Source organism: Sinohyriopsis cumingii, unplaced genomic scaffold (genome assembly GCF_028554795.1).
Source record: "Sinohyriopsis cumingii isolate HCF-2022 unplaced genomic scaffold, ASM2855479v2 utg002132l, whole genome shotgun sequence".
In the NCBI taxonomy this organism is placed as follows: Eukaryota; Metazoa; Mollusca; class Bivalvia; order Unionida; family Unionidae; genus Sinohyriopsis; species Sinohyriopsis cumingii.
The window spans coordinates 353,244-380,187 of NW_028316136.1; the positions used below are offsets into that span (position 1 = coordinate 353,244).

The 26,944-nt window shown below is 34.8% G+C and overlaps 1 protein-coding gene across 1 annotated transcript in view; it reads right to left on the reverse strand.

The window, feature by feature from the left end:
• The window catches only part of LOC149771070 (uncharacterized), a 124,657-nt gene extending 98,507 nt beyond the window's left edge, over positions 1-26,150 (reverse strand). Inside the window, exon 1 of the mRNA XM_089948882.1 lies at positions 25,841-26,150. Coding sequence (XP_089805008.1) covers positions 25,841-26,029 — 189 coding nt within the window. The 5' untranslated portion in view covers positions 26,030-26,150. The remainder of the gene's footprint in view (positions 1-25,840) is intronic.
• Positions 26,151-26,944: the final 794 nt, after the last annotated feature.

Genomic DNA, 26,944 nt, shown 5'->3' on the forward strand with positions numbered 1-26,944 from the left:
TGTTTTCCCAGATGCTGCAGTAACAAATCCCCCCAAAAATGAAATCCCATAAGATCACCCATTATTTGATTCATCATGAATTTTTCCTTCTTTAATATATTTTCTTCCATGAAACCAAAAGCCTGCTACAATGAAACCCCCCCCCCCCAAAAAAAATGGACTTAAATTTTAAATTTACACTTAAAGAACATCCCCACAAAACAGAAACTAATATTTTTAACAACGTTTAGCTGCTTTTTCTATAAAATGTCAACATTATTCATCCAGAATTAGCCTGTGGCCATGCAATAATGAACAATACACAGACACATACTGGGCCAAGTTATTTATGATTAGCAAATAGTATAGTAGGTTTATTAATGAGTGATTACCTGGAAATGCCCCAAGGGCATGCAAGGTCAAAACAATTCTCTATACATGCTGCTGACACTGAATAGGGCCAACAATAAGAAAACTTTGCACCTTAAAGAAGGGACAGCTTGTATGGTTAATTGTTAATAATTAAATGCCAGTGGACTAAGAAAGATTGTTTATGTATTTATTATCTAATCATGATTGGTGCTCTTCATTTGCATAAATAATTCAACAGAATGTTGTTTTTCTTCTTATTATAAAATACTGTTCCTTTAATAACCAGGGCGCAGCCTCACTTTCAACTTTGCCTGCAGCCTCACTTTCAATATTTTGCCAATAGAGACCCAAAAAAAAACAACCAATAGATATTCTAAAAGTCAGGTTCACTCAACTGATTTTCCAAGGAAAACAAAGTCCCACAAAAGGACTGTCACTGCTGTTCAAATTTCTTCTTTTTAAGTGCTGGGTGTTGAAAGCATCTCTTATAATCTTGAGCACAAGTCTTCAAATTAGCCACAGTGGCAGCCATATTGGATGTAAGATCATCACATTTTGGACAAACTATACAATATTAAAAGACTTCTGGTCAAAAGCCCTGTTGATATGACCATCCATTCAAAAAGATTTTCAATATGTTCATTATAGTGTCCTGATTTGACGTCAGATCGGTACCATTTTCATAATTAGTCTTCTAATGAAAACCCCATGCTGATCCAAATCTCCATTTCAAATAGCAACAAGATGCTGCCATGGTGACCACTATTAGACATTTGGTTGATATCATTTTCATTTTGTAACAAGAAATCACATCAAGTCATCTGGGGAGAACCAAATTCTGGTATGAGCAGTGACAACATTTTCAATACTGCAACTGTGGCAGCCAAATTCAATATCAGAATAGCCAAAAATCATTTAAGACCAACCAGACACCATAAGAAGTCTTCCAATGAAAACCCCTTGCTTATATGACATTCCAGGGGCAATAACAATATTTTCAAGATTGCTACTGTTGTGGACAAATTTGCTGCCAGATCATCATCTTTTTCATTTATGACCAAGATATCATAAGAAGCCTTTAAGTGAAAACTTTTGATATGATCATACACTTGGTGGGGTAACGATATCAAGATTTTTAAGCTGGCCACTCTTGTAGCCATATTGTAAGTCTGGCAGTACTATTTCATTCTGGACCAACTAGACATCATAAGAAGTCTTCTGGTGAAACCCCATGCCAATATGCCATTTAGGACCAACACAACATCATAAAAGGTCTTTCAGTGAAAAACCAATGTTGATATGATCATCCATCCAGGGAGAGAAGGGTGAAGCTGGGTACTATGGTGACCATATCAGGCATCCAAGCATAAGCATTGTACTTGACATGCTGTAATTACAATTTGTGCATAAGTTGTGATACAGAATCTCAAAGGCAAGCTTTAAGAGCATTTGAGCCAGTGTCTACAGAGTTCTTACATACAATCATGATGAAGAGCGCCCCAAAGTAATGTGAACCTGATCGAAAACATCACAGCTGCTCAAGTGCTTTTAGATTCAATACTGCCTTCACTAATAGATGTTATTAATACTTCCTTCATATCCAGAGGTTTCCCACCAATTTTCAGAAGTACCATTATAAAGCTTCTCTTGAACAAACCAATGTTTGACCCAAACAATTAAAAAAAAATACCACCTTGTTTCTAACCTCCCATCCATGTCAAAAATCTTAGGAAAATAATCTGGCAGATGACCATTTGTATGGTGACAACATCCAAATATACAAATCTAGCTACCCAAATGAAGTTGATGTTACCATCTGAGCTGTGGAGAGGTACATTTCTGATGTGAAGTCGTAGATGACATGTAACAAGCTGCAGATTAATGATAATAATAATAATAATAATAATAATAATGACCTTATTTAAAGAGGGTAACACAATTAGCTAAAAACTAATCTACCTTGAGGCCCTCATACAAAGGAATTTATTTATTTAAGCTGCATCTCTGAAGCCACTGGATATATTGGGTTTGGAAGAAGGAAATAGAGTGGGCATTTCTAATCTCAACTGGAATACTATTCCAGAGCAGAGTTCCAGAGTATTGGAAACTTTTTTTAAATAACTCCTTATTTGGTTTGGGAATTTTATACTGTTTGGTAGACATGGATCGCAGGTGGGGAGTATTACCAGGTAGCCTATACTGGAATAGTGATTGTAAATATTCAGGAGCACTATTCTGAGATATCCTGTACATTAATTTGGCTTTTCTCAAACAGATTCGGTCTTTAATAGGTAATATTTTTAACCTACCAGCTAAACTTTCCTTGCTTTCTTTCTGGATTGATATTAGCCCAAATGCTCTTTTTTGAAGATGTGCCAGCTTTGCTATGTTTTTATCATTTGAATTACCCCATACTGTACTACAATAGTCCAAACAGGGTTGTATGTAACTGTTATAAAATAGTTTCCTGTGCCTTTCAGGGAGAAAATGTCTTATCCTACTGAGAAGCCATAAACTTGAATTGACTTTTTAATTGGTATGTTTGATATGTTCAGTCCATGATAGGTTATTATCTACCAGAACACCAAGTAGCCTATCATGACAGACTATTTGCAGATTTGTATCCTTCCATGTCAGACATAGTTCATCACTATCAAGATTTGTCCTTCTTTGCCGTGTTGAGATAAGTAATATTTTAGTTTTACCAGTATTTACCACCATGCCATTACATGTGCACCAGTTTTCCAGTTTGTTTAGTGCATTCTGTAAAGAAATTTCGAGCTCATGCTTTGTGTTTTGGATGTCTGACATAAAACTGAAGCCATTCTGATCACAAGACTTTCTCATTCCCATCCTTTACCTCCAAAAATAAGTATCAGTTAACACCAATATTTAATTCACACAATCTGTATGAAACCTAGGTGTCACTCTTGACAGGACTCATTAAACCAACATGTCATGAACATGCTAGACTTAGATATACCCGCTCCACTGGCAATTTTCTTTCAGCTGATGCCTCTATAACAACTGTGTCTTCCTTAGTACTTTCTCGATTTTCCTACTGTAATTTTCTTCTATCTGGTTTGTCTTAGTACAGAAACTTCAAAAAGTTCAAAACACAGCTACACAGATTATCCTTAGAGTACCAAAAACCAAGAACTCCTTACACCCCCCATTCTCAACCATCCACTGGGTACCCATTCACTCTAGAATCAAATACAAAACCTGTTCTCTATGAAACATTCCACTGACTGCCTTCAGTCCAAAATACTTATCTGACCTCACCCATGTATATACCTCTTCCAAGTTACACTAGTTTTCTCATTAATCCCACTATCAAAAAGAAGTACTACAGACAACATTCTTTTGCATACCCCCAAGCCCAGCTACCTGGAACAAAACTTTTTAACCTGGACATGAATACCGTGATGGCATTCAAAAGTGCCCTTAATTAAAGTTCACCTATTTCATCTTCAAGAAGAGACTCAAGACTTCACAATGTTTTCTTACTTAATATTTTCAGCATGTTTCTTTTTGTAATTTCATTATGTTGGTTATATATATATATATATATATATATATATATATATATATATATATATATATATATATATGTGTGTGTGTGTGCGTGTGTGTGTGTGTGTGTGTTTGTGTGTGATATATATGTGTTTGTCTTTTTGTGATAACTAATAATATTGCTTGGTTTCTAAAGATTAAGTGATGTAGTGTCCACATCATTATTATTATTATTATACTGTGAAGATGTATGTTGGACCAGGTTTCCTCTGTCGTTTCTTATATTATTATAGATATTTCAATACCATGTGATGTCAGTAAGGTTCAATGCACTACCTGCATGAAACCAATATTTATCCTCTCACAAATTTTAACTAAAACACTGTACACCAGACTTACAAAACTGTCAAACTGTCATCATAGTACCATCATCATTAGAAAGATTTAACCATTCTATCTTTAAGGGCTGGGGTTCAAATTATTGGAATCAAAAGATGCCTTATTTCTGTTGCTGTTTGCATGATATAACTTATCATATGAAAGTCAGTGATATTGTACTCCCTACAGCAAAAAGAACAATAAACATCGAACAAATTAATAACATAACTGAAAATACTACAATTCCAATGAGAACCCAATGCATGATCCTCATTAGCAGATCTTTTGCCATCCAATTACACAGTGGTAATTAAATTTGAGAAAACATAATTCTAACAGTTTCTGCATGAATATACAAAAACAAAAATTACTGCAAAAAGCTAAGTGACCATGCACCATTCTAGAAATATAAAGACAATAGCGAAGTTACTGTTAAGTCAATTCTCATGCTGAATTTCTATATTTTCTATTCTAAAAAACAGATGCATTCATGTACATCATAACAGGTGCATGGGCTTTACATGTTTGTCTCAGGTACATGTATCAGAGAGAGAGAGAATTACGATTTCATATCTTGAAACTATTCTGCAGTAATTTGAAAAGTGGCAGGGTTTTTATTTAATCACTAATGGTCAAAAAATGTCATCCTAGATACATGTAGGTTAACATGTACTTTCTGAAGATAGATGACCATGTGTACTAATAACCTAGCAAAACAAAAAGTCATCATGTTCTTTTTTAGGTCACCAAATTTCATCTGCAAACTGATAACCTAAAAGTACACTAGCTACCTACTCTTCAGCAGGTTTGTTTTTTTTGAAAATTATGTTCACAATAAATAATGTAGTTGTGACAGGTGGAGTGTTAATTCAATGACCATTCTGTTGATCCGCATTGTATATTCTCAAGATATTCTTTTTTTTTTGTTCTCGTAAAAGAAAAATCAGTGAGAGAAAGAAGAACTAGTGAACTAATCCAAACAGATAGTATCAAACTTCTGCATCTAACTGTTTATTGTCTTCCATCAGTCAGATCACCTACTTAAAATTACTTTTTAATTATGACAGATCTAAATAAGATTTCTGGCAGTTGTTTAAAACGGAGGATGGTCTTGCCTTGAACTATTTACAAAAGATGTAATTCCACCTTTTCCTGTTAAGAATGAGGCTTACAGTACATTCAACTCCCTTTCTGTAGAAGTACCTGTACCTTGTATCAAAATTAATCCATGCCATTTACAATTCAACATATTACTGAGGGAAACAAATGTATTTCCAGTCAGCTGACCGTCCCTGTTTTTTGTTGTTGCTGACTCTAGCACTCCCCCCCACCCCCCATTAAAAAAATAAATCCCCAAAATTATCTGAAACCGCTGTGCATCTAACTGCTGGTTTAGCCCAGTGCTTGAAATGACTAGTACATTATATATACTAATCATTATAATATATTGTTTTAAAAAGATCTACCTACCTACCCTAATATTAAAACCAGTGCAATAGGAAAAAAATTGTTTGGAGAAGGTCCTAACAGATAGTGTAAGTAACCCATCTACACAAAATCTCAAAACCTAACTAAGTGGGATAAACATATAACCCACCATGTACTAACACTAATGATCGGGGAGGCCTATTCCAGTATACTTTCATTGGGAAGCAATATTACAAGTTTACAGTAACTTTATCATTAGTGGTATTTCCAGGACTAGGTACTGTACATAAAGATGTTACAAAACTTACTATTAGAATGTCAACAGGGGCCCCGAGTGGCCGAGTGGTCTAACGCGCTCTCCGTTACGGATCACTGCCATCTCACCTCTGTCTGCGTAGGTTCGAGTCTTGGATTCGGCCAATGTGGGTATGTGAGAAAGCATGCCAGTAGCTTCTCGAGGGTCGGTGGTTCTTTCCAGGGATTTCCCGGGTTCTTCCTCCACCATTAATACTGGCCGCCATGTATAGCCTATCGTGTGCTGAAAAATGGCGTTAAACACTACAAAAACAACAACAAGAATGTCAACAACATACAACTCTAAGACATCACTTTATCATTATTAATTACAATTAAGGCAATATTATTTTGCAATCTGATTTGAAAAATATTTTAAAAAATACATTATTTCATTCCTTATTTTTACTTTACAAATTTATCCCCGGCTGAAAAAAATTCTAGCTTCTAGTCCCATACATTCAATGGACAGTCCCTTACAGTATCAGAAATGAATTAGTGCACAGCTGTGTGTATTCAACATCATGCCCACACCATTACCGTTTAAGGACTAGTTATGTGGTTTGCATTACAGTAAATTAAGTGTTTTCTTTTCTTTTGTTTTTTAACAGATGCAACTGTCATTCGGAATTTTATTGTCCATATATCAGAGGATTACTTTTTCTTTGTATCAATGAGATAAATGTATTCTGCTCAAAAGAAACTCAAGAAGGCATGCTTTTTATCAAGCCAGTGTATATTCAAATTTCTTTGAATAAAGTAAAGGTGTCAATTTTTTGCAACCAAGTCTATCAGTATTTTCTAAATACATATGTACTGCAAGATATGAAATTATATTTTTACTGTACAAATATATAACTAAAATAATGACAAGTTCAAATGGTATCCAAATGTAAATCAATTCTGATGCTCAATCTTTCTATCGGTGGTTGGTCTTCATTCATTAGTTTTTCAAATGTCAATCAGTAATGTCAACCAGTCTCTCAAAAGTAGAGTGGCCATTGGTATCCCTGCCAAGGTGCAGCGGTGATTTGAAGGTATTTATCTCTCCACCACAGAACTAAAAGTAGAGGGGATTAAGTCCCCCAACACAAAGCATGGAGAATTGAAAAATCAAGTGAGCTGTACTGTACCTAGTGGTAAGCCTATATTTTTTTTTTTTAAAAAGGGGGGGGGGGGGCAATGAGCAGATGGACTAATCCCCCAGAAAAGGCTATCTTACAAAAATCTGGCCCCAAAAACTTTAAAAGCTGGACATGGGATTATCTTTATGCATGGACTTGTCCATCACGAATACAGTTATTTGAAACTGATATCAAGTCAAATGTATGCAAATAATTTCCTCTGCATGCTCATTTGTTGTTTATGATGCACTACAACCAACCTTGCTTTAAATCTTTTTTGTACGTTAAACTGGAGTTATTGAACATGCACCACATACACCTGAGCCTCTATTAAGAACACTGCCACCTTTTACTACAGGAGGTGACCTATTTAGTAATTATAAATGCAACAAAAATATTTAATTTCCCAGCAGTGATACATAACCAAACTAAATCCTTTGAATGAGTCAAAGACAGGCTGAGGACTCCCTATTTTATAGAGGAAATTAATGGAATCAGTGAACTATATAAATAACAACCTTTGTTATGCTCCCTACTTCAAGAAGTTTGCACTGAAAACTGACTACTGATTTTTTTATGATTCATATATTCTATCCAAAATATAAACAAGTTAATAAAGTATTTCAACCAACCCTTAAAACTGCCAAGAGTCAAGTTAAAATGAAAAAGGATATTTCAATGATGTATGCCCCTTCCTTCCATTACCAAAGAAACATAACCAGGGGATGAAAATTCCTGCGGCCAACTGACCTACTGCCAGGGTAACCATAACCGCATTAATTCATCAGCACATGCCAGTCAAATTAAATTTGAAGTATTTTGGGTCTGAAAACCCCATATAAAATTGTTTACATTTTATGGGTTTTCTTTTTACTAATAATTTCCTGAAAATCGTTGAAAATGTTCAACTTGTGAAAAATTTGATTACTTTAGGATACATTAACAAAAGAACTTTCATTTGACTTGGGCAACCAGCAAAAAACCCTGAATGTAAATCTCATAGCCGTTGCCTAATGTCTGTACCTTTGCCTGTGATAGTATTTGTGGGCAATTTACAGACACAATAGTATGGCAATAGGTTAATTAACCCAGAAAACCCGTCTGTAAATGTCAACTACATAAATTTTCAAGTAACCACACAAATTTCATAAAGAACCAAAGGGTAATAGCCTAGTCTCCAGTAGCCACAGTGATAATTATCAAAGTTTTGACAAAAGCTCTGATCATAAAATGTTGACTTCTTTTCTAAGTTGTTTTTGCAAAGGGGGGGGGGGGCTTTACTTTTTAAACATTAATGTATTATTATTTTTAGTTTTAATCAGCTACCTACCTAACTCTACTTGGGCCCCCAGGTGACTGAGTGGTCTAAGGCACTGAGTGGTCTACAGCACTGAGTGGTCTAAGGCACTGATTGGTCTAAGGTACTGAGTGGTCTAAGGTACTAGGTGGTCTAAGGCACTGAGTGGTCTAAGGCACGGAGTGGTCTAAGGTGCTCACTTTTACAGATCACTCCATCTCATTCCTGTCATTGTTTGGGTCATTACTTTGCCAATGTGGTTGTATAAGAAATCTTGTCAGTAGCTTTGGGGGGGGGGGGGATTTGTGGTTCTTCATGGGGTCTTTCAATGGTTCTTCCTCTACCAAGCTGCCATGCCATGCCATGTATGTGTTGAATATTTTCTATGATAGCAAAGGACAGGTACTAAATAGGTGGGGAAAAATAGATTAATGCTATTTCTGCATTATTTATTTTTAAAATGACTGTTCTTAAAATCAACTATGAAGCTAGCATCAATATACACCCATAGAAACCACATTTTACTGGGTGAAAGTCACTGGCTTGAGTAACCATGCAGTGACAGCAATAAATGCATAGTTCCTGCACCAAGAATGGTCTTGATTACTATCCCATTCACTACTGTTATTAATATGGAAATCCAACCATTGAATAAACATCCAACTTCTCACTGCTCTGGCCATTAAGGGCTTTCAGAGCAGGTGAGGATGTATATATCAAAGAAGAATGTGTGTGGTCATAATAACAAATTCTTAGCCCTGTTAGTAAAGCATAAAATGAACAATGCATTAACCTTTGATTGTAAGGATGTAGCACTAACATACATACTAGTACATTTTCATGACTTCAATATAAACAGCACACACTAAATGGACATTAAACACACTATTTCAACAAGGTCAGTGATGCATGAAATATAGGTGACAGGGACTTCTTTCTTTGCAATAAAAAATTTGTGTGGACATGAGCTAAATGCAAAGACCTAATGAATGCCAGTAAAAGATGGAATATAGGTCACAATTATCTTTTTTGTTGTAAGGGTATGGTAGGAACATAAATGTGTATCATCATTACAAGTCTAGCATGAACACATAGGTCCATATATACTACTGAAACAAAGGAGTAATACTCATCAAGTTCCACTCACCAAGTTTCATAATTTAAATATAACAGTATTACATAACATGCAGCAAATAAATGAGCTAAACGAAAAATTTCATATTTTAAAATGTGAAATGTGTCAGTGAACAGTTCTAAGAGTGATCAATACAATCATGAAGTTGAATGACTCAAGCAGTAACAGCCAAAACCAAAATTTACATGTGGGTATATATACCAAAAACCAATCTGGTCATGAAAACTACAAGCAAAATTGGGGCTTTGAATGGCCAAGTGGTCTAAAGCGCTCACCGTTATGGATCATTGCCATCTCACCTCTGTCTGCATGGGTTCGAGTCTTGGGTTCGGCCAATGTGGGTATGTGAGAAAGCTTGCCAGTAGCTTCTCGTGGGTCGGTGGTTCTTTCCGGGGTTTTCCCTTGTTCTTCCTCCACCATTAATACTGGCTGCCATGTATAGCCTATTGTGTGCTGAAAAATGGCATTAAACCCTACAACAACAACAACAACAACAACTGTATTTTGGTGCATGATTGCTGTGTGTATTACCAGTATGGGTTATAGAGTATACCACTTGGCCATACTTCAGATGTGCACATCTCAAAAGCTGCTAGCTCCGCTTGGTCAATTTCAGAGGTAAATTGTTAAAATAAAACAGCCAATAACTTTTTTACATTTTATATAATTGGTAATTCATTCATTGCACTTTCGGAAGCTGTATTGTCTGGTCTGACAAAATTTGTTTCCCCATTTTAATGACTGCTAAAGATAGCATTCTTTACACTAATTTCAGGCTGATATTTTTAACACAAGGGATCATTCATTTTTAGTTAGCGGTTTGCTTAGATCAAGTACAATCTCCACAAGTACAATATCTAAAGGAATTTCTCAGAGGTATACCAACATTCTCTGCATTGTGCATGTTGCAGATGTAAACAACTTCATCTTAAACCCACCACTCTCTCAGAAAATCATAATATCTGCAGAGCTCCCCCTTAATAATTCACTATACTTAGACTGGTATTTAATATTCCTTTATACATTGAATGTCATTTAATAGTCCACTGTACATAGGCTGATATTTCATTTTCCACTGTACTTGTACATAGACTGGTATTTAATATTCTACTATACACAGACTGCTTCCATAGTTCACATTGGCCGAATCCTAGACTCAAACCCATGCAGACAGAGGTGAGATGGCAGTGATCCATAACGGAGAGCGCTTTAGACCACTCGGCCACTCTGGGACCCCACCAAAATACAGGGAATTAAAGCTCTATGAATAATACCTAAGATATACAAGGTCTTTTTTAGACAGCCAGTGAGGACAACTGGGAAATTCATTTCTTTAAAAATCAATACTTAGGCTATGCAACACACCAAAATTGAGAGCTACACCTAAATGCCAGTCTATGTATAGCGCAATATTAAATACCAGTCTACGTATAGTGGAATATTAAATGAAACCCTATGTCTAGTGGAATATTAAATACCCATAGAAAGAATGATGGTCAGCATGTGATTAGGATTTTTAACGTAGCTTTAACAATTTTTCAGTCATATTGCTACAATGTCTGCAGTGTGGCAGAATGATGGTCATAAAATTATTTTTGTTTTATCACTTTAAAATACTGTTACTTACAGCACCAATTTTAGTCAAACTTGATTTTATAATCAAGCATCCCTGGTGTGAGGGGGCAAATTTATGTCAATCTATGAAGTACTCATTAGTTTGAGACTAGAGAACAATTAATTTGATTTATGGAGACAGGCGCTTGTTAAATCGCTATACTACAAGAATTTCTAAATGTCTGGTCGAGACGGTAGTGAGGCTAATTACACTTTTGTTTATATAGCAGCCAGACACACTATTAGGGACATGGTTAAACTTCGATTTCATAGTGGAACTGTCAAAAATTGAAAATTTTCATAAACTGTTAGTTGCAATGTAGAAGGTCAAATTGACCCCAGATTTGGCACCTAGTTATAAAATAAATACATTTACTCCTGATTGGTTACACTAAATAAGGGGCGCGTTCCAACATCAAATTTCCTAGTTTTAAATATCGCCACATCGAAAAAATCTAATTAGTCTAAGCTTTGCTGCAAGAGGAAACATACGTGGACTCCAAGAGGAATCTGAAAGATATTCTCTCTCGTAAAACACTTGTCCAAGGGGCCAGAGGTCTGAAGGTTCAACGGTCACAATTTTTGGTGGAAGTAGAGAAAAACGTTGAGAGCACAGGGGAAGATAGCTCTTCCAACATATCATCAGATGTACGTACACACTGATGCAATCAATTAGCTGTGTATCTACATGCTTACATAACCACCTACTCGCACAAAGAAAGAGAACCGAAGGGAGGCAAAGCAGTAGAAAGGTTGGAGAGGAGAAAAAAAAAGGAATGAAAGAAGGGGAGAAAAGACAGAGAACAGCTACAGTGAAATTGGAGGGAACCAGAGCTAAGCAGGTTATGCAATTGTACAAGGCTAAGACTTTGATTGTTCACTTGATCATATGATGACTAATTCTATCAGTAAAACAGATGGGCTATTTTTATAAATATATTTGTGTTTTTGAACTTCTAATGCATTGTTTTATCTCCAGTGTTTATGTAATTGATTCAATTTTGATTCTTTTCGTACGAGGGCTAGTGTCATTCTGTTCTATATATCTGCTCAGATCTCTATTTATTCCAGCTATAAGTTTACTCGATCTGGGCAATAACACTGAGGGCGATCATCTCCTAGATAACGAGAACTGAAAAAAGCAGACACCATGAAAGAAGGTATAATCCACCAATCAACCCACACCCCTTGTAAGTACCTTTTACACCTGGATTTTATAACCAGATATCCCTGGACTTTTATAATCAGGAATCCCTGGATTTTTATAATCAGGAATCCATGGATAGTTTAATGAAATGCTGTACAATAGATTTTATAATCAAGATGCCTGGACAGTTTAATGAAATACTGTATAATGAATTTTGTCAGCAGCACTACCACTAATGATGTTCCAAAACAAAAGCTATGTCAATATTCAGGCAAATTAATTAACACTAACAATTCTCAACCTTCAAAAGCATAACTTTACAACTGCATTTATTAAAAGCTGAAGGAAAAAATTACCTTATAAAGACAAAAGTGTAGCTAAAATATTGCAGTTTTCCATATTTAGTCAAAAGTAACATGTACATGGATATCAGCAAACCACAACAAGAAAAAAGTTCAAGCAAAAATTTTAATAAATCAGGTATTTTGCTTACCTTTTAGAAAATAATTGTTGATGAAAATTTATACTGGGCATTTCCTGGCCAGTGCAAAATACAAACAAGTCTTAATCATCAATGCATTAATCATGCATTCAAGAATGTGTAAAACAGCTTAGTCACCTAGACTAATTTACTATGCATTCAACTACACAGCTCTGTTCTCACATTCATCAAGTAATATCGCTTCTTACATGCATCAAACATCTGTAACTTGTCCCAATAGCATAATGCATACAAATCAACAATAACAAGCTGCATTTACAGCAATACACTGACAGCCATGGACAAGATGCTGAAAATGAATTTTCCTGCCTAATTTAAATGTATTTAAAAATTACATTATGAAATTTTAGTCAATTTGCATAAAATATTCAAATATGCTGCTCACTTTGAGCTGTACACTAAAAGGTGACATACCAATGTAAAGTTTGGTATCCTACATCTGTAACATGGCAGTTCATTTAGGACGCATTTTTTACATTTGTCATTACTATATAAACAGTCCTCAAATATTCACTCAATATTTTATTAAATATTTGCCACATTTTATTATGTGTAACTCTTTCTCAACCACCTCAGATATAATGATGCAACTGGTAGAAAAAAAATCTTCCTTTGCTAATTGATAAATTCTTTTAACTTGACACGTCATTAACACCAAATGTGACCCGCTGCTAATTAATAAAGGTTTAACTTGACATGTCATTAACACCAAAAGTGACCCTTTCACTAACTGATCAAGTTTTAACTTGACATGTCTCAAACACCAAAGGTAACCCTTTGCTAATTTATAAAAACTGAATTGTCCTTATGATTGGATAGTTTTAGCAAAAACAAATAAGCTGCATTTTCCAACAAAGAAAAAAATTGAAGGCTGTCTTTAATATCCAAGATAAATATTTTAGGTTTCAATAACCTTATTCAAACAGTGACACAGAATGTGAATTAAAAAAAGGTGACGTCAAATTTGAAACAATCAACCAAAAAAATAAAGATAAAAAGATCAACATGAAAAGCACTAAAATTAGTTTAAAAAGCTGTTAAAGCTAGAAATCATCAACCCTTTTTTATACGAATTTCTCAATTACAACAATGAAAATTTAATAAAAAAGGAATAGTATTTTCAAAGATCCAGAAAGAAATGATGACAAAAAAATATCTGGAGGGGCATATGAGATTTCCAACTTTTAGATTTAAAAAAAAATGTATGGAGGCATCATTATTTGCCAGGGTTATTTTTATGAAATGAAAATGAAGATTAACTTCTTTCCATGGGAAATAAAAATAAACAACTCCAGAAGTATAAGAAACAGCAATCCCAGAAAGATGCACACAGTTGTTACCACATCGCTTTGACAGAATACATACTCAGGGCCTGCAAAGTATGTTGGTCCAAAAATGAGAACCAATCTTTCTTTGGCTTTGACCTGCCATGCATTACTAATGCTAGCCCATCAAACATGTGATGTATCATTATTGTTCCTATAATATGAATACAATGCATTTTTGCATCTTTAAAAATTCTGAAAAAAGTCACTGAGGAGCAATGATGCAAACATAAGCTGATCCAGCAGTGAGAGACTAGTACTATAACATCAGAAATTGCAAATTTAGCAACCAGTATATATGGTGAACCAGTCTTAGCTTGATCTATATAAATAAAGTATTTATCTTTTCTTCAACTTCAGCTAAAACAAAGCACAGGGAATTTTTCTGCAACCTCTTGTACTGAAGGACAGCAAATGTTCCAAGTTCAAAATGGATGATAACTATGATAAAAATAAACTGAGGACTGTATCTGTTTCTTCCTGCTTGTTCAATGGAGATAATAAATGTTTCGAAAAATCCAGTCAAGTATGAAAGAAAAACTTCAAAGTTAAACAGTTTATTTTCTAAGAAAAATATATGAAGTACAATTTTCATTCCCCACCAGTCCTTCCGCTCAATGTCTGGAAGTAAAGAGCTACTCAAGTATCTGAAAGACTGAGATGACAAAGCATTATTTTTGGAACATACCAACATTAAATGTAAATTTTCAAACTTTAAAATAATGCAATCTGGAGGGCTTTCTATACAAGAAAAAATACAGATTTCTTATTCCCCCCCCCCCCACTTCAAACTGCTGATGGGCCATACTTTTCTACATGCTTTCATGCAAACAAACATTTGGTAATAGCCCTCAATTATGCCCATGTTCACCTAGTCATTTGGGAGACCACAAGTCTTTAGCCATTTAAGTTTCTTCTAGGTTTCAGAAAAGAAATAAACTGACTCCTCCATGTACATAATCTGGACATCAACTGTTGGAATTACAACAATGACAACTTTACACCATTATCAATAAAACAATTGAGGAACAACTGCAAAAGTTCTAATATTCACCATAACCAATTCATTATTAAAACAATCAGCTTGTCCAAGGAAAATGGCTTACCTAAATGATGCCTCTAGGTGCATTTAATTTATGCTTGGTGACTGGTTAATCGAACAGCATGACTGACAAGTGGCAATACATGTAGGTCAATTACCATCATGTAATACAAGTTTTTATCTGTCGAAACACCACTAAATATCAAACCAAACTAAATTATCAGAACTAAAGAATACATATTACTATTGTCATGTATATTTAATCTGCATTGTTTGTTTGTTAAGTGTTTTTTAACTTTTTGATTTCATTACATGCTATTGTAATGTAACATTATATGTTGGACTGAAGAATGTCAAAAATCAAGTTTATTTTCTACTTGACCTGAATGATTATTTAATTTTATTCTGTAAACAACAAATACATAACTAAAATATTTTCTGTTATAGGATTAATATCAGGATTATTATAAATAAAAGTAAATATGTTTATTTGGGTCTGGGTCTCGGTTATTGGACTTCCCCTACAATTTACCTGGCGTACCTGACATATAATCTGAGTAACAGATTTATAATTAAAGCTAATATTTTATTTTGTAAACATTAAGAACTTTCTTGGAGGTTATTTTTCATAGGTAATGGGTTTCTTTTAAGAAAATGTTCATTGTGACCTCAGGTCAAGTGGAAGACTATAATATTGTTGCTGGAAAGATTCGTTCTTGCGTTAACATCTGGCAGAATCAGTAAGATGCAAGTTTCTCTTTATGTATCAGGGCTCAGGAAAATCACTCGTCCTCCCATCATGACTGGGTAAAAATTTACTCACCAAGTGAACCTTTAGTACTTACTCGTCACTGCGTTAAGCAGATGTAGATTTGCACACTGAGAATAAATCTATATTTTCTACCTTAAGTTCAACTTAACATATAATGTGTTTCAGTTATCCATTACTTCTATTTTGTTATCATTTACCCCCATTAAATTATGATCAATTAGTGTTGTCCTAACATGTGTGCTAGATAACATGTATTGTAAGAAGGTAAGTGGAAATCAATGAGGACTCCAAAAATGTTTCTTTTCAAATTTCTTACAGAAATTTATTCTGGCATTTTTGCTTTTTCAAGATAGTGTAGCAATAAAGCAGTGACCTCAGCAAGCATAACAGTCTGATGGTGTGTGTTCATTAATTTTACAGTACAAGGGTTTTCCCAAAAAATAAGAAAGTTATATATTTTTTTACTTCAAAAACATTTATTGTTTTAATGAATACAGACCTGTTCTAGCAGTAAAGTTGCTGGGGCAAATCCTGGACCCCTGCAGCTAATGAAGCAAACACTGGTCTGATGAGACTAAATGTCAAAACTTGGGTGCTCTAACAGTGCTCTCTCATAAGGATACAAGATAACTTGGTACAAAAGAGAATTTCTCCACATTAAAATGACTCAGCTTTGTCAAACAAGTAACTGTAAATGTGAGCACCATTAAAAACTCAAGTTCTAACTTCTAAAAATGTAACTGCATACTCACTACTTAACACAGTAAATTTCTTCACTATACAGCTATTAAGTAGGGTATCTTTTGGTTTCTTTGTTTTAATGGTACATTTAACACACTGTTGGCTATAAGATGCAGAGGAAAATGGGAGCTAAGTGGAATTCCCATAAACATACTGCTGCAGCTGACCCAGGTTGTCCTGAGCAGGTATCAAACCCACAACCCTTGGATTAGAAGTCCAAAACTCTACCAACCAGACTACCACAGCTTCCACTAACACAACTATATTCATACACCTGCAATGACATAGACATGGACCAACATGCACCAAAGAAAAACAGGCAAATGTTTTGATTTTGTTTTCCCTCAACCAAAATGCATGCCCATGGGCTAGGTAGGAGTCAAGATTTTGGGGACTCGGGATATAAAATTGATCTAAACCTATGATGACACACTCAATACGCAAAATTACATCCCAATGAATTAGAGAAGTAAAGTGTACACTCAGACACCATAAAACTTCATTACATTTTGGTGGACTTGGAACAGTGAAAAAGTATAGGTATAAACTCAAAGGTTCCCTTTCAACTATTTACTCTTTTATCTGAGGGGAGACAGGATGTTCCTGAGGAAAGACCTGAGGAAAGATAGATGATCCAAAATGTAAAGAGAACTACAAAGGCATGGTGGTTTATTACTGTACACTTCACTGATCATAAACACAACTTGTGTGTTGTGTTAGAGATTGCATTTAGGAAGCTTTATAGCCCTGTAAATTTTTGTAAATTTAAGTAATTTGTTCCCAACATCAATACATTACTCTATGCCTCAATTTTTGTATTCATGAACTGTGAACAATAATACAGCCTTCATTTTCACACAGAATGATCTTTAAGGCGAATTATGATTTTCTGAACATTCACCATTTAAATTTAGATGTAAAGCCAAGCACATAATAAGATATGTCTGAAGCATGTATGATTAGTCCTACGTTTCCAGTTTCTATCACTCCAGTACATAACCCAAAATAACGTACTAAATCTTACAAATACATACAGTTTTAAGTTACGATTCTTTACAGTGCAGCAATAGCATAAAATGCAATGTATCATACTTGTAATCAAAGCAATGCATATTTTTTATACCTTCCCAGGGTGGCCCGGGTCCACTGCCCCATTGTCTTGGTTAAGTTTCCCTTTCATCACCATAGCATTCACATCATATAAAAAGTGTCATAAAAGTCAACCACCACCAACAAAAAATATTTCAATTTATTTTAGGTCACCAAAAGATATTTTGGGAAAAAGGAAAAATATATAAAACTCATGAGCTTTGCTGTGAAGAAACACCAAGAGTGCGTAAAGAATTTCATTTACTACAGAAAATAATCATTCAATGAACAAAAACAAAATTATTGGAATTATGTACAGTATGAAAAAGTAATCGAGCCCAACAGCAAGCAACACAGACCCAGATCTGCTATCTAAAAATACACAGGGCAATCCGAGATTACATCTAACAAAATGGCACAGACCCAGATCTACTAGTGCATAATGCAATAGCAGATCAGACATGCAGATTGCATATGAATCAAAAAGTTGCGTTACTGAGGTGGTTTCAGGGTTAAATGATAATACTGAAAATTACCATAATGTATTCCAAATTTTTCATGGTTTATTAGTTTATGATAAAATGACACGTGCACATGCCCATTTGCATTTCTCACCTAATCAAGTAACAGATTTTTCTACACAAAACAGTAACCATAAGTGTTTGTAAACTGCATTATAGCTGTGGTTTCTATATTTAAAAAATCACAAAAAATAATGTGCATCAAAGAAATGATAAAAATGAATAAATTCAAACAAAAAGATACAATGTTACAAGTTACAAAAAATCATGAAGATGCATTACTTTGTGTAATCGCCTTTATAGCTGTTTGTGTAATCACCTCTATAGGTATTACTTTGTAATCACCTTTATAGGTGTTACTTTGTAATCACCTTTATAGGTGTTACTTTGTGCAATCACCTTTATAGGTGTTACTTTGTAATCACCTTTATAGGTGTTACTTTGTGCAATCACCTTTATAGGTATTACTTTGTAATCACCTTTATAGGTGTTACTTTGTGTATTCACCTTTATAGGTATTACTTTGTAATCACCTATATAGGTATTACTTTGTAATCACCTTTATAGGTGTTACTTTGTAATCACAGGCTATTACTCAGTTTATTCTGTGATGTGTATATAGTCATTAGGCAAAAAAATATGCATTTCTGGTTGGTCAACTGTCACTGGGGTTTTATGCAGACACAAAAATATAAAAAAATCGTTAAAACTTACTTGAGCATCCAATTAAACCAGTTTTGCCCAGTATTTGAAGTGCTTACTACAATATATATACTAGTCATTAACAATATAGATTAATGTTTATTAAAAAGATCTACCTACATGTACCTAAATTAATTTTAAAACTAGTGCAACAGGAAAACACATTTTTGTGTTCTTCTTGCTGTTACCAAGGCCCTATTCAGATACGTATAGTTGAAAAGTCTATTCTTCTGGTTATTATTCTGGGGGTTTTCTGTGATGTATACAGTTATAACTGAAAGGTGCATCACAACTCTAAGGTCTTAAACAAAGTAACAGAAAAGAGTGAAAACCAAAATGATGGTGAAATTCAACAAGTAATTTATTTCCATAGAATAGTAAGTGAAAAATGTACAAAGAATTTATGTTTTGTTAATTAAATCCCAAATAATCAGAGAATTTCTAACACAAGTCCTAATGATTAAATTTCTGAATAAACTTTAGTGGTATTCCAAAACAAATCCAATGCTGGAAGTTTAGGTGTGATGGCTTATGTCATAGTGATGTGCCTGCAGTCTTTTGTCGAGTCAAAGTAATACAATCCAAGAATATTCCTTATTTGAATTTCACTATAAATCCAAGTCTTCATTTCCAAAAATGTTATTATTTAGCACTTTGTATTTCCAGAGAAAAATAGCTTCCATTAAATAATTTGTATAAATAAATTCCAGCCCAAATTAAACAAATTCACAAGAATAATACAACAGATTCTGCTCAAACTGGACTCAGATCATCACCATTTTAACTAAGGACTAACTTGTACAGAAAGTGTGTCTTTCAGTGGTATCATTTTCAAGATGGCTGCCATGGTGGCCATATTGGACATCTGGTTGGCACAATTCTCATGTAGAACCAACCAAACATCGTAAGAAATCTTTTCAGATTTATATGAGGCATAGAGATAATAAGATTTTCATGATGGCTACCATGGTGTCAATACTGATGTCAGACCAGTACCATTTTTATTTAGGACCAACCAAGACATCATAAAAAGTATTTTAGCAAAACCCCATGTTGACATGATATCCATCCAGGAGTAGCAATAACAAAATTTTCAAGATGGCCACAGTACTGACCATATTGGATGCGCAAGCAGCATTATTTTCATTTAGGAGCAACTAGACCATGGGATAAATGGGTGTGTAAAGTTTCAAGGCAATCCTTCAACTAGACCATGGGATAAATCGGTGTGTACAGTTTCAAGGCAATCCTTCAACTAGACCATGGGATAAATGGGTGTGTAAAGTTTCAAGGCAATCCTTCAACTAGACCATGGGATAAATCGGTGTGTAAAGTTCCAAAAGCAATCCTTCAACTAGACCATGGGATAAATGGGTGTGTAAAGTTTCAAAGCAATCCTTCAACTAGATCATGGGATAAATGGGTGTGTAAAGTTTCAAGGCAATCCTTCAAATTGTTTAGGAATCACAATAACAAACTCATGCTAAAAGACAGACAGGCATGAGATCACAGACAATAGACAACAAGCCATCTTTGGACCAAAGAATTTCTGGTTTAATGTTATCTATTAAAAAAATGGCTATCTACCCTAATTTTAAAACCGATTCAATAGGAAACACATGTATTCATTTGACCTCATAAGCTCTTCTGGTCTATGAAAACAAAATACATGTAGTCTGACACAGGGTAAATAAAAAATGTGTGGCAATGTGCCATTGTAGACTGACCTGGAAAAAATGCCAAAACATTTACCCATCACAATGCACTGATATGACTAAACACAATGACAAATGTTGATACTTAGGTTTTCATACCATGGCAAGATGTCAACATATCGATATAAATATATCATTTATTATTCATGTCAGCATATTGCAATTGGTTTTAATTCATGTTGCTGACATAAAGATACTGTCGAGATCATATATGCTAAAGATATATTTCACCACCACATAAACAGCTGAACATCTGTATTTTTTATTTTACACGTGGAAAGTTACTGTTACAAAATTTTCTCAATAAAAAGACAACTACAGACAAAAAAAAATAAAAAATACAAGAATCAAATCTGACGCTAACATAAACAGTCTTTCTTTAAAATGTTATCTTTAACCCTGACAGGATCAACGGAATTCAACAATCTATCATTTTCATAACGAGCTGGCTGGTCACTTAGATTTTTTAAAATTCCAATATTTCCAGATTCGCATTATCATCTCTATGTGCATTAAGTACATTATATTCTGGTAGGCTGGTCACTTGTTTTAGGTTAGGGGGTGAGGGTGGATCAGGGTGATTAAATTCATTCAAAGTTTGAGGGAACTTCGCTATTTCTCTCAAACAAAATCTCTGTACAAGTAGTTACAATAAAGCAAGAAAAATTGCTGACAAAAGGGTCTAAATGCATGTAACACATACTTTGCCATTTAAATGACAAATTTTCACTTGGAAAAGAAAAGCAATTTAGAAAAGAACTGAAATTTTTATAACAAATGCCGGTGGAATAATGAGTGAAGACAATCCAAGTTAAACGAGAGCTGGATCACAAAATTTCACAGTACAGCTCGTTTAAAATTAACCAAATAGTCCGTGTTTGTAAGAGTTACTTGATAAAACATTTATTACAAAATGTCCAAACAAAAATATGATAGTACAATGCAGTCTGTAACATTAAGGTGTCGAAACTATTGAACAAAACAAGATTATCTAGTTTTATCCATGACGTCTAGTGCAATTTGTGCTATATACTGTTTTATTTTGTTCGCTTAAAATATTACACATTCTCCTAGTTGGAGGATGGAGGATACAGTGTCCTCTGCCAATGGTATCATCTGTGCAACACTGAGGAACATAGTACATAAATTTGATTCTACCAGCAGTGGGACACAAAAAAATATAATTTTAAAGGCTGCCTATCACATACCATTTTTTTAAATAAAATCTACTGCTTTTGAAAATGAAAGATTTTCTAAATGTATTTTGTATGTATTTTATCATTCTAATGGGGACCAGAACTGCTCCACCAGTGCATGGACCCATGCAAAGAAACATCCCAGCAATCCCTAATCAATTCAAATCTGTTACACAACAGCTGGTATGTGTACACAAGTTATACAACAGCTGGTATGTGTACACAACAATCTGAAAAATGATTACCTTACAGTTGTAATGATTACCATACAGTTGTAATATGGAGACTTTATGGCCAAAAGTGGGATAATTAATGAGGTGTGACAAGTAACAATGGGATCAACAGTTTGCACATGTCAAATAAAAGGAGAGGCCAAAGGCCAAGCAAAAAACTATTTCAGAAGAAACACTTGACCAAGCAGTTTTATTTGTCTTGTTTAATCATCATAGTGTTTTTTCAAGATGTTTAAAGATGATTATTTGTGGGAGGTTCAGATCTTTTTCTTGTCAATTCATGTCAAAATGCAGAAGAGTGCACTTTCTCCCAATGTAAAAAATTAAATTGGCTAACAAATATTACGAGTTCAACAATGTTTGAAAATCAGGAGTTTAAAACTCTGCTGAAAATTCACAAAATTGACAAGTCTGCATTACGTGTTTCATGCAAAGTTGAGTTTAAGACAGCTTAATAAATTATGTCACCATACATAAGCAGACACCATCACATATGGGAAATGTGAACTGGGAAACAATGACAGCATGTTAAGTGTGGTTTCAGTTTAACACAATTTTTCAGTACATGAGAGGTTATACATGGTGGCCAGTATATTTGGTCCTGGAAGAATCTGACAAAATCCCGGGGGAAAAACAAAAAGCCATAGGAAGCTACTGGCAAATTTTCTGACCTACCCACACTGTGGAGCCAAGGCATGAACTCATTTTGACAGGTAACATGTGTGAATGACCAATAATGAAAAGTACCTGAGACCAATCACCTGAAGCCACCCATTTTGTGTGTAACTGACAATACTCTGATTCATATTATTATTGTTACAATGCAACCAGATCCTGATTCATGTTCAAAACTTTTAACATTGTTGTCATTGTTGTAGGGTTTAACGCCATTTTTTAGCACAGGATAGGCGATACATGGCGGCCAGTATCAGTGGTGGAGGAAGAACAAAAAAAAAACATGGAAAGATCCACCGACCCATGAGAAGCTACTGGCAAGCTTTCTCATGTACTCACACTGGCCGTGCCCGAGACTCAGAACCACGAAGACAGAGGTGAGACAGAAGTGATCCGGGGACGGTGAGCACTTTATACCACTCAGGGCCCAAAAACTTTCAACATAATGTGCATAACACATAGTAGTGCATAAGAATGTGCCTTTTCTTTGTTTTTTAAATGGCATGAAATTACTAAATATACATGTTGATTAGAAACCTACTGATTTTGAAGGCAATAAGCTGACATTTTGAAATCTACTGATCCAGTGCTGCAGCAACCATCCAAGCAACATCAGCAACTGATGGGAATGGAGGTGGTGCTGGCCCCGCTGCGACCCAAAATTACAATCAAACAACCTCTTTATATTGAAAGGGGCAATTTACCTGCTTAATACATTATATATACTAATCCTTGCAGTAATATATATATATATATATATATATATATATATATATACCACCATGTTGGCCAATTCTGTATTGGATCATGTGTTATTTTGGGTCAAAAATCCCTTTTATATCAAGAAAGAACGATCATACTTTAATCAAGAAAAGTGATATTCATAAAGTGCACAAAAATATCCCACATTTCGACTCGAAATGCATATGAAAATGTTATTTCTAAATGTCAACATTTAGACCTACTCAATGACCTTTAACCGGTAACCCAGAAAATCATATTTACTATGTATCTTTTAGAATCATAAAAAAATACATTATTTAAAAGATGGATATATTTACCGTAAAAAAATTCTGCATCTTAATCCAAGTTTCCAATTTTGCAAGAAGTTGTCCCACACATACAAAATTGTTTGCTATCCGTGTCAACTTGCCACTAGAATGGGATTCTAAATAAATTCCCTGGCGTATAGTCTGTTTCAGAATTCTTTAGTAATTTTCCCCCATAAACAAGACGTTGTAAACACATTAAATCATATTTACTTTTTATAAGTTTCTCTTCCACATAATAGCTTATTTTTTCTAAAATGTTGAACTTTGCTAATTATTTTACAAGATCAGTTTAGTTGGCTTAATATCTCTGGCCATTTATTGGCATTGTTACGTTGAATTTTGTAAAACTAGCTATAAACCTGACCTAATTACTCGACTGAACTGCTGACGGAAACAGTCCAAAGTAATGTATTTAATCTTTTCAAAGCTGTGTGTAGAATAGGGTGACACATCGCGAGTCATGAAACGGGGGGGGGGGGGGTATTAAGTGCGTCCAAAATTAATATTATTTTCAACCGATTATTCTGGTAACAACTGCCTCTTTTCAAATGGTAAGCATGGCAGTATTTTATTTTTGTCAATTGGTCTAATTCAGTATGCATTTTGCTTCAATATTGGTGACAGAAACCTTATGTGCACAGAAATGCTAGACAGCATTATATATATATATATATATATATATATATATATATATATATATATATATATATATATATATATTCTTTGAAACTACATACCTACCATAATATTAAAAGCCAGTGCAGCTAGAAACACATAATGGGGGGGGGGTAATTACCAATGAAGCATGAAGATAATAACAAGTAAACTGTTTGATTTTGAAAGCATGAAAACACACATGTTCACATTACAGAAATACTGAGCAATTTTTTTTTTATCTGACCAAACCTTGCGAATAGAGACTTGACTTTCAAATGAATGTGTTATAATAATGAATTTTATTTTTAATGCAATTACAAGTCACTCCAAATTTTTCACCTGTTGTTATATTTTCCTCTTTGCTCAGTTTCAGTTCATTTTCATTTCTTTTCAGACTTTAGGCAGACCAGGCAAATGGCCGTTTCCGTAGTTACGTTAATACATTTTTAAAGGGTCATCCCATCTTTTGGATCCTAGTTATCTACTCTTTCCTCTACCAAAAACTATTGATAGAAATTTTCCAAACACTATGTTTTGATAAATGCTAGACTTTATAAGGGGGGAGGGGGAGGTCACTGAAGAAAAATTGTGACACAATGATGTGGGGATTTCCTTTCTGTTCAAGGCAATCCATTGGCAAACAAAATTAAGGGACGGGGGAAATGGCGCTGGCCTTATTAAACTCTTTTAAAATAAAGAAACAATTTTTTTTTTAAATCCACTGCTGACAGCAGATCAGCTTCTAATTCTCAGCAATACAAATGTATTCAACCCATGTCAACATGTATATCACAAATGTCTTTGATAAGTAAACGTGTACGTGTGGGATGTTTTTCCAGTCAATGAAACTTGATACATGACTTAATCCTTCTTCAACGGTAATAGATCAAATTTTACAATATTATCCATCAGAGTAAACAGCTAAACAATATCTTGACATGTACATATATTTATAATGTTAAAATCCAAAGTCACACCAACCAATTTCCAAACAACGCAGAAAGCGCAACCCTGCATTTGGTCAGTCACAAGTTTCGTGTGACAGAACAGTAACGTGTATCGACTTAATGGTAACTCGCTGTTACATGTGTGTGTTTGTGTGAGAGAGAGAGAGAGAGAGAGAGAGAGAGAGAGAGAGGGGGGGGGGGAGAGAGAGAGACCCACGTGGACTTGTTTACCGTGTAAGCAGGGTATCTCTAATCTTGCATATATACCGTCCCGACTTCTGTATCAGGGGTTGACCATTATCAGCGATTTCATATATGCTTTAACATGCACATCTACATATCGACTATATTGACAAAATATGCGTTATACGGGCATTGTATTTTTACCTGATATATGTCCCCCTCCGCACTTCCCATCGCCCCTGCTTTGGAAAACTGCCCCTCCAGTTCGCGGCGTTGTGTGACGTACTCTCCGTTCCTCACCGATTTGTGAAGCACAATTTCCAAAATGGCTTTATCCATTCCCATGACATAAATGAAGAGAAGACTGAATATCAGCGTCTCTCCAAACTTCATGGTGGAAAATCCTTTCTTCGCCGAGGCATAGTTTTCGTGTATATCCCACACAAAATCGAAAAAAAAATACACACAATCCTAACCGAACTCCCAATCGCTCACAACTACTTGTTCCATGGCGGCAGGCATCAAAGGATTTAAGATGGATCACGTGACACACTGGGTTTCCCCGCCCACATTGTTGAATGCGTTTATTTATTTATGGAAGGCGCTGTAGAATTGCTATAAAAATACTCTTTACTATAAAAAAGGTATTTCGCACGCAATTGCATAAGTTAGACTTGGAACCTGAATAAAGCTGCAGTTGATATTATGTGATTTAATCAATAAAACGTGCCTAACCTCAAAGAGCCCCCTTGTTGTGTTAAATATTCTTTCGGACCAGCGACCTCTGCAGTTGGGTTGTGTTTGTTGTAGAGCACCTATGTTGAATGAATTAGATGAGTTATGAATGGACGAGAGGAGCGGAATGTCTGTTATAATAAAAGCAGGATTAGTGAGTTAAGAAAGGCACCCAGTATCCCCTCAATAAAGCGGTTTAAATGCATGGATTATGAAGAGGAAAAAAGCTAAGATTACAGAATTTTTCCTTTCTTTCCCAACGTATGATTTGTTCTGTTACTAATCGTCATGACCAACAGTAAGAACCAGACGACGCAATAGTAAAACCGGTAATACTTGTGTTGTATAATCATCGTCATAGTCGACGTAACTACTACTACTACTACTACCGGTGGAGCTCTACATTGGAAGTGATAATATCAAGACATATTTCGTAACGTGTAAGGTTACATGGAAATTAAACTGCTGATATAATCCTATTCGTTCATTCTGACTTCTTATCCGATTTCGTGGCAGGTTGATGACAGTTAATGGAAAAGAATGTTTTTTTGTGTGTGTAAAAACAGATTGGTG